Raw genomic sequence first — 13,767 nt, 5'->3', positions numbered from 1 at the left:
GGGCTTCACACAATCTTTGAGCTATGGGCTGTGCACCCTTACTATGTAGGGCTATAGTATATGAAACCATTACATGGTAACAACAACAAGAGAAACCTATTAATAAGAAGCATTTTATGCATTTGAATCAGTCTTATTGGTCATCAAATTGCAGGCATAAAAATATATATTTGCTCATGCACGATAGATTGTTGTAACCAACAGAATACTGATAAGAACTAACGTACTTTCTATTAATGTCTCTGATTTACACTAATAGGAAAAAAAAGTAAAGAAGCATTTCATATCATTAGTGGAATACATTAATGTTTCCAAATTAAGCTGAGCTGCATATTTTTGGTGCAAAGTTGCAGTACTGTTAATTAGAGTATCTCTAACAAAGCCTCACATAAAGCATAACCCAATGAGCTTTTGAATTTTAAAATAAATAAATACAGAATGAATATTTTGAAATGTGATGAGTCAGGGCTGTAATATTTGGAAAAAATAAAGCCATATCTCATTGCATTAGGGGTAATATTTTAAACCTCATGGACACTTCATAGTCCCTGTTTTACTTTTTGGCAAGAATTTCAGTGCATAAGCAAACTATCAGCTGCAATTTCAGACCAATATAAATTTCTGTCTATTGTCAAAACATAGATAATATCACAAACTGATGCAAGCGAGGTTAAGAAAACATCCAGAAAACAACCAGTTGAAGAAATATGCCCTTGCCTGTTTGTGAAATCACAGGACTGAACTTCATAACTTTACATAAACCAAAAAGTGTAAGCATACATTTCCATAATTTTACCTGAGTTGGTGATTTCTTTTCTTGTAGATTTGGCCGGACACTTCGAAAGCCTTTGGCTGCAAGAGAGGAGCTGCTAGTGTCTCCATTCAGTGTCTCTCTACTCCCACTGTTAAATGATCTCCAAGCTTTTATATGAAAAGAAATCCAAGCAAATTTATTTCTGATAAAAGAGTTGTGGTTTGATTATGTAACAGTTGAATGAGTTGTAGGTTTGTTTGTTTTTAATGCAGTGATCTGAATGTATGTTACACTGATACTGGCACCAATGTGGGGGGAAAACTAAGGGATAAAATATATACAAATTAGCAATCAAGATCATATTCATATTAGCTGCAGGACGAAGAGGAAAAGTGAATCAGGAGAGCCTGATCCATTGACTTGGCTAGGACAAACTGTCATTGGGATCCTTCATTGCCAGAACTGTTGCCTCGCTCAGCATTTCTGTAACTTTTGAAAAAAAATTAATTCCTGGATTTTCTTGTTTTCCTTTCCTCTCTATCCCCACTGTAGTGTGTCAGTGAGATGGCATGTTTCTGGACAGAGTCTGTGTCACATTTTTGTTTTTTTTAAAAAACCCTGCACAATGCCTAGATAAAAGTTTGGTATACTAATTGTAATAACAAATGATAAATAATGTCTCAGGAAGCCAGCATGTTTGGTGAATTCATGACCTGGGCAAGATTTTGCAAAAATGCTGCCGGGGGGGGGGGGGGGGAGGAGGCATATTTTGATTATTCATCTATGAATTCCATGGGCCCACAAGCATGAAAACTGTCATGTCACATGTTGAATATATACATGCTGGATATTCCTAGAGGCTGCAGGGAAGAAAGCAGGAAAAGACTAAAATCCAACTCATAGTCCCATCTAGAACAGATCGACTGAATTATTGATACTAAGGGGTTATCTACACTGTAGAAATAATGCAGTTTAACACCATTTTAAGTGCTGTAGCTCTATCCTATGAAATCCTGGGATCTGTAGTCTTAACAGATCCTTAGCCTTCTCTGTCAAAGAATGCTAGTGCCTTACAAAACTACAAATTCTAGGATTCTGTAAGATGATGCCATAGCAGCTAAAGTGGTGTCAAACTACATTATTTCTACTGTGTAGATTCACCCTTAGATAATTACTGAATACATAAGATTTCCATTAATTCAGTAGGTCTACTATTATTGGAACTAACAACATGATTTAACCTATACGGGTGCTGGTTTTCTTTTTTGTTCTTGTTGTGCATTTCAGTGGCATTCACTGGGCAACTGATTCGTTCGCAGAATAATTTGATAGGTTTTATTTTTTCAGTTATGTTTTGTATTTCTTTGCTGATGGAATGGAATACCTTTAATTTTGCTTGGGAAAAAAAACTGTCTCAACTCTCAGATGCTTCAAAAACACTGACTTTGAAAGGAAGAAAGGCAGAGAAACACAAAACACTTCAGATATCCAAAAGATCACATGAGGAAAATTGGGGAGTCTCTGTTTCTGCAGAAGTTTAAGGTGAGATTTTAAAGGTGACAAAGGACATTGCATGGATAAATCTATGGACTTGTATGCTTCTATTGGAAATGTATGTTGTTACTATCCTACTGGATGAGGTACAATTTAGTTTTTACCACTTGGACTGATAACAATTCATGGGTACTTCTAGCTAACAATAAAACAGTTAACTCCAGTTTAATTTCCATCTTTTCCTTGTTATTTCCTAACTGAAAAATATATCAAGTACTTCCTACTTTACATTACTGGGAATGTTGATGTGTAATGTAGGGTGTTTTTCTGGATTTAAGCAAGCCACTAATTGTTATCCGCCATATAAAACTCAGAAAAATTTAATATAAAGCCCTTAGATCACACAGACAGAGGTATTTAGTTCAAGAGCCTTCAATTAGTAAAGTTTATGTAGGAAAACAGTGTCAGATAAAAGCATGCCTTACTCGATTCACTCACAATCAATGCTATCACAAAAACTGTTAAAGAAAACCATATTTACCTGAATCTGGTGACTGAGAATCAAGTCCTAGAAAAAGAAAATATTGGTATTAATGTGTGGGAATTCTGATTAATTGCACTCCTGAATTTCTGAGTTTCAAGGCAATTCACTACTTAATTAATTCAATATTGCTCTTTTGTCCACCAGGGCCCTCAGAGCAATTTGTAAGAAACTCATTGATGCTCACACACTTTTATGTTAACTGTGCTGCTACACCAGTATGTAGTTCTTTCTCCTAAAGGCAACCATTTTAAACATACTTATTTGATAGAAAGCTTCACTTGAAATTAACAGAATTTATTTTAAATTAGATAAGCACAGGCTTTGAGAAAAATGGCTCTGCATTCCTTGCTTAGCCAAAGCTCCCTCTAATTATGACATTTCCAGCCTCAAATATCAGTGAATCAACCCAATACTATTGTAACTTCAACTCTTACTTCAATGTTTTACTACCTTGATTTGAATAGAAGTGCACAGTATCCCCCACAGGTGGCAGATGCTTCCAAAATGATTTCCAGTTTCTTTTTTCAAATGTTTGATGTTGGTATTCACACATTTGGGGTGGTTATGGTGGGGAGAAACACAAGCTCTATGCCCCTTTGGGGGAAGATTTTTGCTCAGTGGGGTGGGGGAGTGCAGGAGTTTGAAGGGTTCTGGGAGACCCAGTAGAACTGTAAAAATGACCCAGGGTAGAGTTGAAACAGTTCCCCACCCCATTTTTTTAGACTGAGGGACCGAAAGTTCTTTGTCATTCATCAGCTAATATATATTCTCTTTGGAGAGCTCTTCTGTTACCTTCTGCTTGCCTGGGTTGTGAACAGTCCAGGCAGATTTAGCATCAACTTACTCCAATTAAGCACTCTTGGAATCTCAGGATTTTTCATGGGATAATGAGTTGTCTATTTGGTTTATATTTTTCTAAGCCCCTAAAGCCTGACTGGAAATAAGTACAGTCAGCCCTTCTTATACACGGATTTTTTATACACGGATTTAAGCATACACGGTTTGAAAATGTTCCAAAAAAGTATAAATTTACCTTGATTTTCCATTTTTATAAGGGACACCATCTTGCTTTGTCATTATATGTAATGGGACTTGAGCATACACAGATTTTGTTATACACGGGAGATCTTGGAACCAAACCCCAGCGTATAACAAGGGTCCACTGTATGTCAGTGTAAAGTAAAAAGGTAGGATGTTTGTGTGTTAGGATGCTGAATGCTCAGCCCAAGGTGTGTAATTTCCCCATGCCTGAGCTACAAGATAGAAAACCAACAGTTGGGGTCTTAAAATAACTCCCTTTCCTTCCATGAGCTACTTTGAAATGCAAATTCTTTTTTTAAAAAAACTGGTGTGTTTTTTATTTTAGTATTAATTACAAAGTGCCTTAAACCTTTGAGAAAGCCAAGGCTTCTATCAGCTTGACAATATAAATATTTAAAACAGAGAGCTGCATTTTCTAGCTCAATAATTTCCATGGCAAAACTTAGCCAAGGGCGACATTTAATGTCTAAACCTGTGTTAACTTCTGAAGTCTAGTTGATGCTTTCTAATAGCCAAGGGAAAGACTTTTCAACCCCCTCTAAAGTGCTTCCCAAGAAAGCCACATTGCTTTCTATTTGGGCATGAAAGTTATTTGCTATAAAAAAATTAGTCAAACATTCAGATATCTACAAATAGGCATTACGGGCCACCTGAACTGTTGTTTTATAGAAAATCTTATTGGGAGTATTACTTTCTTTTTTGCTCAGAGATTTACAGTACAGCATGTTTGTTTGTTTTTCTTGCAGACCAAACACTATAATAAAATAGAGAAAGGTGAAGTCTGCATTCTATTGTATGTAGTCATCTCTTCAGGCTTATACTGATATGCTTGCCTTTAAACTACTGCAGTTCTATTAATATTGCTGTGCACATGGAATATTTCCATATATCTCCAATGGCAATGATGAATAGTTGAATGAATAGGTGTTTTCTCCCTTCACTGATGCCCATCACAGAACACTTAAACTGGTTTCTGATGGCAGGCTTTGCTCATATGACTTCTCTCTCTCACTGGAATGCATGAAGAGTGAAGAAATCACACTTCTCTGAGTTTTCAGACACAACATTGGGGACTCTATGGTATGTACTCAGCTGTGGGGCTACCACTCTTGCTGGTATCATATGAACCAAAGCTATCTGCCGAGTATATCAGGGCTTGGGTTTTGAGCAGATTTACAGCCCAACCAATGATCCATGGCCGTGAGCAAGTATCCACTTCTGAAAACAGCAACATCTACAAATGATTCATGGGAACCACTCATGATGTCTATATGGCTTACAATGGGCCAGTCTCTACACTAGTTCCAAAGGTAAGAATGTATGGCAAATTCCAAACAATGAATTGTGGTGAGGCCATTGAGGAAGAAACAGTACAATCTTTTGTACTCTACTTAGTTTGTGTAATTACTTCCCAAATAGCTAATTTTTCTGAAATGAAATATACCAAAAGACTGCATATGAGTAACACCCCTTGACCAGGAAGCCCTTTGTATTGAATATGGATCAACAAAATGTGGTATATCTCCTTAGGCAAAGCTCATAAAATATATTATTTTACTTTAACTTTGGGAGAACATTGGCGAATAGGTTCTGGGGCTGTGTTCATGTAAACTTTGGTTCACACTAACCCTTATGTGCTACTAGTTTAGTCTGAGATTACACCAACCTATACACACACCATAAAGCATAAGCATTTAGCACTGACAGTTGCAAAATGTGTGAGGGCTTGGAGCTACCTTGGCCATCAAATGTGATATTTAGCTTTAACACAGAACAGTGCAAAAGCATAACACAATGGCATCCAAGCATAGTACCCAATGGTTAATAGGTTATACCTGCTGTCAATAGGTTTGGAGAACTCTGAACTCTCTTCACAGCTGTTAATTTGACAGACATGGCAGCACGTTTGCGAGCACACCCACCACTATCTGAAAGCACAAAATGACACAGGCACAGGGCTACAACATAGAGAGCAAGCACATGCAACACAGCAAGTGGAGTTAAGTAAATAGGTAAATGTATATGCATATTCATGCAGTTAGGCATTGCTGTTGATCCTTAGGGATATGTATATACATACAGAAGGGCTGAGAAAGCTGTAGTTAATTAATACTGCCATTACAAAGAATACATGGGTCAAGAGACTTACTGTGTGCTTTCCAGTATTGGAAAGATCACATGTGTATATCTAACTCTCCACAAAAAGACTAAAATAGAAAATTTAAACTGATACATTATCTTCTCAATAAAAACAAATACCACTGTGAGGAATATACAGTACAAACCTTAATAGGTGCATTAAAAATATTTTAATTCAAAATAATAGAATACCCACTCCATCTATGTAGGAATATCTAGTAGGACACAGAGATATATGTTGTTAAAGAGGCACTTTAATTTTAATCCAAACAAGGTGGCAAGGTAGAAGAGAATATGTACAGAAGGAGGGGCAAATGTGTAGTCCGTGCACAGCCCCGCACATAAAATGTGGCCTCACATTTCCTTTATATTCTTCAAAGCCCTTGAGCACAACTCCTCAAAATTCAGGTGAAAAATTAAAAAAAAAGTTAAAATAAGCATATATTTTAAATTTTATGTTGAATGATCTAATGTGTCCTATGATTGTGTTTTAACAATGTGTTTAAATGGTTTTATGTGTTTAATCTGTGTTGTACCCCACGTTGAATGAATGAAAGTTTATTTCTAGACTGCTATTCCTCAGAGATCATAGCGGTTTACAAAGTTTAACATCAAAAGACAATACAAAGTGAAAGCCCATAACCCGACAATAAAAAACCCACACGTACCACTTAAAAACAATACAACAATTCTAAAAACATTCTAAACAATCATTCAATATAAAAACCAATTAAAACCCATTAAAACTCATTAAAACCTTAACCCTTTGAGACAGGAGGGTTACAAATAAATCACCATCATCACCATCTGCCACTCCTGAGGACATCCAGGCATCACAGATTGTGTATTAAAATTAAATCTATCTCTACTATAACCCAAAATGACACAAAAAACCATGAACCACACAAATATAAGTGATTTCTAGTTATGATGTCTGGCCAAAAACTAGCCAGTGCAGTGTTCTCCAAGTATGCAATGGGATGGATTAACTTCCCTCCCCTGAGAAAGTTGCCCATCCTTGATTTAAAGGTAGGATAACAAAGGGGAAAATCCCACATCCCATATTTTGAAGCCAATGAAGCGAAATGTTGTTTTTCAGTGAGTTAAACGAAAATTTACACCAATTACCGACAGCATAAGCAGATACACATATCTGGCAAAATTATAAATGCAATTAGAAAAATTATGAGGTGTAGAAATAATGTAGCTTGACATATGTTTAACTGCCATGGCTTCATCCTATAAAACCCTAAGATTTCTAGTTTTGTGAGGCACAGCAGTCTTTGGCAGCAAAGGATGAAGGCCTTGTAAAATTACAAATCCCAGAATTTCATGGGATGGAGCTACAGCACTTAAAGTGATGTGAAAGTACATTATTTCTACAGTGTAGATGCACCCATGAAGGTGTTCCAAGCAGTGGTAACCAAAATTTACATGTCGGTTGATGCCTGGACTTTGTACTGACACTTTGATTCTCGAATAAGTTTTTTGAATTTCAAGAACACTGGTAATTTCCATTATGAAATCCTATTAAGAATCATTCAATAAAGAACCACAATAATTTTTTTGTGGGTTTTTTGGGCTATGTGGCCATGTTCTAGCACATGGCCATATAGCCCAAAAAACTATGGATGCCAGCCATGAAAGCCTTCAACTTCACAAACTACAATAATCTTTTCCCTTATTTGACTGATAGAGACCACAATTTCCAATCATTAGGAAAGAATCTCAGCTGAGAGTAACAATGGAAAACTTATTCCAGCAAAATAAATTTTCATTGTTCAATTGGAAAAAGGCAGGAAATGGCTTAGAGAGTGTATCACAAGAGCATGGCCAGAGTAAGGAATTTTGCTGTCCTGAAAATGCTGAAGTATTGCTCTTTTCATACGTTGAGCAACATAACAAAAGTTTATTAAATGATCAAAAAACAACAAGGATACTTTGACCTCAAATCATTTTCATTTTTAACCACTGGCTGTCCTTTATATCTTTCTCTTCACAATTAGGACTATGTTCTGGGTGGTCAAAGACAATAGAAAGCTTTCTCTCTCTTGATTACATTTTCTGGAAGGCAGGAACATTATGAGATGAAGATTTGTTGTCATGTTCATGTGTCCTTGGCAAAAAGTGCTCCCACTTTCTCTCCCTCTCTCCCTCTCATAGCTGAGTTGTCCCTGCAAAGCGGAGAATAGCTCTAGGGATAGGACATGCTTAGAAGATATTTCTAACTCTTTGCAGAGGTTTAGTGTGCCCATCTGTATGTGGTGAATTCTTTCCAAGAAGCAAGATCAGCATCACAACGTCTAACCTTTTTGGAAATTAGTATGCAAAGGGACCTTTGAGATTAATTGTGCGAAAGAAGTAGTAGCATAAGCTTTCACAGACTTAGTCTACTTCCTCAGATGCATGTGGAATTTTGAAATTGACAGCTCATGGAATCAGTGCTTTTTGTAGACATCAAGGTAAGTTGAAGGTGAATATCTCACTTGAGACCAAATTTAAAATCAATTCAGTCACCTTCAGAAACGCAGTACTGGTGCCTTAATAAATAATAATAAATAAAACTTTTATTTATATCCCGCTTTTTTATGACAAGACAATCAAAGCGGCTTACAACACATTAAAATCCACATTTACAAATTTATATCCCAAATTCCCCCCTTAAAACAGGATTAAACAAGTTACAATTTAAAACATCTATTAAAAACACAGTAAAAATACAGCAAGGACAGAGCGGTGGGCTGATACATGATGTGGGGGGCAGTCATTCTGTGGCCGGGCACTTTTATTCAGGGAAGGCCTGCTGGAAGAGATCCATCTTGACAGCTTTTTTAAAGCTGTCTAAGCTGACAATTTGACGGATCTTGTCTGGCAGACCATTCCATAGTTTGGGAGCAATTGCAGAAATGGCCCTCTGGGAGGTAGCAGTTAGTCTGGTTTTTAAAGGCTGCAATAGGTTCCTCCCAGAGGACCTGAGGGTGCGGGGTGGATTATATGGAAGCAGGCGATCCCTCAAATAGGTTGGACCCAAGCCATGTAGGGCTTTAAAGGTTATAACCAACACCTTGTACTATGCCCAGAAACTAATAGGCAGCCAGTGAACAGATTTTAAGATGGGTGTTATTCGGTCACTCCTAGTTTTTCCGGCGACCAGCCTGGCTGCCATATTTTGCACTAATTGAAGTTTCCGGACTAGGCACAAGGGTAGCCCCATGTAGAGCGCATTACAGAAATCAAGTCGTGAAGTTACCAGTGAATGTACAACAGTTTCTAGGTCCTTTACTTCCAGGAATGGGCGCAGCTGGCGTATCAGCTGAAGCTGATAACAGGCGCTCCTGATCGCCGCATTCACCTGATTTCTCATGTGAAGCGATGGATCTAGGAGCACCCCCAGACTGCGAACATAGTCCTTTGTGGAGAGCGTGACCCCATCTAGGACTGGAGGTTGCAACCCTATACCTGGTTTGGGGGCCCCTACTGTAAATACCTCTGTTTTGTCTGGATTCAGCCTGAGTTTGTTTTTCCCCATCCAGCCCATTACCGCTTCAAGACACTGATTGAGGGGAGAAATGCCATCTGTTGTCATAGCTGCTGATCGGGACATGGAGAAATATATTTGGGTGTCATCAGCGTACTGATAACACCATGCCCCATGTCTGCGAATGATTTCTCCCAGTGGCTTCATATAAATGTTGAATAGCATCGGGGACAGTATGGCGCCTTGAGGGACGCCACATTTAAGCTCCGTTTTCGAGGAGCGACTGTCCCCGAGCATCACCCTCTGGAATCTACCCGAGAGGAAAGACCGGAACCACTGGAGTGCAGTACCACCGATTCCTAACTCTTCCAGGCGTTCCAAGAGTATGTTGTGATCTATTGTATCAAAGGCCGCTGAGAAGTCTAGAAGCACCAACAGGGTCACGCTTCCTCTGTCAATGCCTAGACGAAGATCGTCAGCCAGAGCAACCATGGCAGTCTCCACCCCATGTCCTGTCCTGAAGCCAGTTTGAAATGGGTCTAGATAATCGGTTTCATCCAAGATGACTTGGAGTTGAAGGGCGACAGCCCTTTCGATCACCTTGCTCAAAAATGGCAGATGGGATACAGGCCTGTAGTGCTTCATATCCAGGGGGTCCAGGGATGGTTTTTTCATGAGCGGTCTAACAACCGCCTCCTTTAAGCAAGTTGGAACACAACCTTCCCTAAGGGATGCATTGATGACATCTCTAAGAAATGCCATCAAGGCATCACCCCCCTGGACAGCCAGCCATGATGGGCAGGGGTTGAGGGGAAATGTCGTCTTCTTCACATTTCCAAGGATCTTGTCCACGTCATCGGTACTCACAAGCTCAAACCAATCCAGTTTAACCTCAACAACGGGTTCACTGGAAACCTCATCAGTCGATCCTTATCACCCTAAACAGCTCTGCTGGACAGGACTCCGCAGATGCGATACGTGCAGAGGAGAAAGATCTCTGCACTGCCTGTATCGCTTCTCTATAGGAACGAAGGAATTTCCTTTGACGAGTTCTGTCAGATAGGAGTTGAGTGTCACGCCAGTTGCGCTCTAGTCGTTGTCCAACCCGCTTCATTTTCCTCAGATCTTCAGTATACCATGATTTACGATTAGGAGCGGGTTGGAAAGGACGCTTGGGAGCAACTGTGTCAATGGCCTTGGTGATATCGGTGTTCCAGGTATTAACCAAAGCTTCGACAGAATCACTGGCATTACCAACCAAGGAACCCTCTAAGGCTTTCTGGAATCCAGTTGGTTCCATTAACCTTCGAGGGTGGACCATTCTAATGGGTCCTCCACCCCCAACGGGGCAGACTGTGGCTCTTAGTTCAGCCTTGACCAGGAAATGATCCATCCACGACAGTGCGGTGGTACTAGTTACCTCCGCCCACGGATATTCCTGCTCCGAACTGAAGACCGCATCAAGGGTATGACCTGTGCAATGCGTTGGCCCGGAAACCAATTGGGATAGGCCCATGCCTGTCATGGAATCCATGAACTCCCAAGCTGCATCTGTTAAACTGGTCTCAAGTGGGATGTTGAAGTCGCCCAGAATTATAAGTCTGGGCGACTCCAACAACAACTCTGAGACCAATTGTGTCAGCTTGGATAGGGAGTCTGTTAGACAACAGGGTGGACGGCCTTGAACATTTTATCGCCATACCCAATTAAGGTTGAAGTCTTCAGACTACAGGATGCTGAACATTGTTAGATTTAAGAGTTAGATTGCTCATTCCTCAATCTGTATAAGGAGGAAGAGACTATTTGCATGGTGCGTGCCTACTAAATCTGGGGTATGCATTCGATGCGTCTACTGAATTTAAAGGAAATCTGGTTTCATTAATCACAAAATCTCTCCCAGAGCAGTTGAAGGCTCTATAGTGGTAAAGTCTGGCTGATATTAGACAGAGTGAAGCCATTGCTCAGGGAGAATATGTTGGCTGCTGTGGAAGGGACAGCAACAAGAGAAGTTTTACCTTTCCTCTTCTTTTGAAGGACAGAACTGTGTTCTACAGGAAAGCTGCCCTGAACCCCCAAAGCTATCCTTCTGCCCTCAGCTGCAGCAAGAATGCTACCCCATCACCATTATGAAAGAGGATTCAGTTGCCAGAGCATTATCATTCCCCTTCAGTCCAGGAATTAAATGTCTTAGGATGGACCTGGGCAGATGCCTTTTGAGGCAAAGGGGCAACTGTGTCAGGCATGGGGGACATACCCACCTCATGTGGCAGGCTGCATCAGCCAATTTTTGGCTGAGAACTAGCCAGAGTTTACAACTATGTATCCCTTCCAGTTGCAGTGTTTCGGTTCCTGGTGCCATTTTGAGGTGTTGTGTGGTTGGAGGTGGGGTTCCACCTAATACACTGCTCCTGTAGGCCTATAAAAGCAGCCATTTTGCTCATGTTCAATTTGGGGAGCAGCTTTTCATTTGAAAAATGTTCAGGGACTTTGAATGGTGTCAGAAGGGGGTTTGGGCCACACATGATCCACATCATGTCCTTTCCCCACTCTGGATTGTATATAAAGCCCATGTACATCACCTCGTCTGATCTCTCAGCCCATGGAAGAATAGTGTCCCCATCAAAATTAGGTGAAATTTGGGTCTTTATTTGGGTCAAAGGTGAACCCCAAGATAAAATATTACTTAGATAGCATAGGAACTGCTTCTCAAACAAATTGCTGCAAGGTTCTACTCAGCCTTACTTCATGAACTGCTTTGCTAGAGACATGTATCAGATAAACTGAAAGGGGTTGCATCCTGGTGATTTAACATTAGCAAAGTTATGCCTCATAGATTTTAGCATCCTCTGAGGTCTATGCATGCTTTTACTATGGCTTGTATTTACATCTTTCATTCATTATACAGCAGTTGGCTTATTTAATCATTTTAAAATTAGATGCATTTATCAAGAATATTATCTTTTCACATTTCTGCCTAAAATATTTATAGGAAAACACTAAAGAGCCATTTAAGCAAATTAACTTTGATCCATTCATTATCTCTCTCTGAAAAAAAAGGTAGATAAAAATGAGTGCGAATATTACTACTACGTTAGTGTGATAAACAGTCATACCCACTTTATACATTCTTTGAAAAGTTGTCTTCTTAGAAAGCACCTAAATATATGGGAAGCTTGGTCTATAACTCAATTAAGGTTGAAATATTCAAATTTAAGACAATGCAGTCCCACTGAAGTCAGAGGCAGAATCGATAAAACAATTATTTTAGATACCTGGCATATATGTTATCTCTGCAAAATACTGTAGGAGAACTACCCAAAACATTTCTATAAACTTACCTGGAGTATCTCTTTTTGTGAATCACAGCATAAGGAAATGGATTAGACATATATATCTCTTCAGTCTGCATGGGAGAGATTTATGGATATGCCTAAACCATGTCACTGAAATCAAGAGCAGTTCTGTTACAGATATAGTGTGGTTGCCACTTTTTAATTAAAGCAGGACTACAGAAATTGCACTGCTCTGTCTGTATCTCTCTCTCTCTCTCAATCTCTTTCTCTCTATCATACAAGACATGCCAGCTGCTGCCACACTGCAGAATTAATGGAGTTTGACACCACGTTAACCATCATGGCTCCATCCAATGGAATCCTGAGATTTGTAGTTTGTTGAAGCACCAGTGCTCTCTGAGTAGAGAAGGCTAAATATTTCACAAATCTACAAATACCAGAATTCCCTAGCACTGAACCACTGAGGTTGAAGTGGTGTCAAACTGCATTAATTTTGCAGTGTAGATGCTACCACAGATGAGGAAGGACCAACTGCACCAAGATCATTTCCAGCGTATCCTCTTGATTTTGGTATATTGTTCTTCTCATATGATCCAGTACTTCTCATATGTACATGTATTTTATTCTTTTTCTCTTCAATAATCTTCAGTAGACTGTAGAGAGATCTTGTAGCACCTTTGAGACTAACTGAAAGAAAGAAGTTAGCAGCATCTTCTTTCATAGACTTCAATCTACTTCCTCAGATGCTGCCAACTTCTTTCTTTCAGTTAGTCTCAAAGGTGCTATAAGATCTACATATTGATTCTACAGACTAACATCACTATATCTTTGAATTCTTGAATAGACTGTGGAAAGTTGATGAAGTCACAATTACTGAATACTTTTAGGAAGAAGCAAACATTTATTATTTTGAGAAGACCACAATTATGGCTGCCCTTGTTAATTAACGGGACATGATTTCTGCTTTTCTCTGGATCTTCTGGCACATACAGAATATTAAAGGGAAAAGCTGAGCTAAATTAAA

The 13,767-nt window shown here is 39.3% G+C and overlaps 1 protein-coding gene across 8 annotated transcripts in view; it reads right to left on the bottom strand.

Annotated features, from left to right (window-relative positions):
• SORBS2 (sorbin and SH3 domain containing 2) overlaps positions 1–13,767 on the bottom strand; it is a 240,778-nt gene that overhangs the window by 115,109 nt on the left and 111,902 nt on the right. For all 8 annotated transcript variants that reach the window (XM_089525346.1, XM_089525354.1, XM_089525348.1 and 5 more), the window contains 3 exons: positions 5,669–5,761; positions 2,790–2,816; positions 797–921 (listed from right to left, as the gene is read on the bottom strand). In XM_089525346.1, coding sequence (XP_089381472.1) covers positions 797–921; positions 2,790–2,816; positions 5,669–5,761 — 245 coding nt within the window. The remainder of the gene's footprint in view (positions 1–796; positions 922–2,789; positions 2,817–5,668; positions 5,762–13,767) is intronic.

Source organism: Sceloporus occidentalis, unplaced genomic scaffold (genome assembly GCF_023333645.1).
Source record: "Sceloporus occidentalis isolate IW3139 unplaced genomic scaffold, rSceOcc1.0.p SCAF_5, whole genome shotgun sequence".
NCBI lineage: Eukaryota > Metazoa > Chordata > Lepidosauria > Squamata > Phrynosomatidae > Sceloporus > Sceloporus occidentalis.
This window is presented reverse-complemented; position numbering and strand designations above follow the sequence as displayed.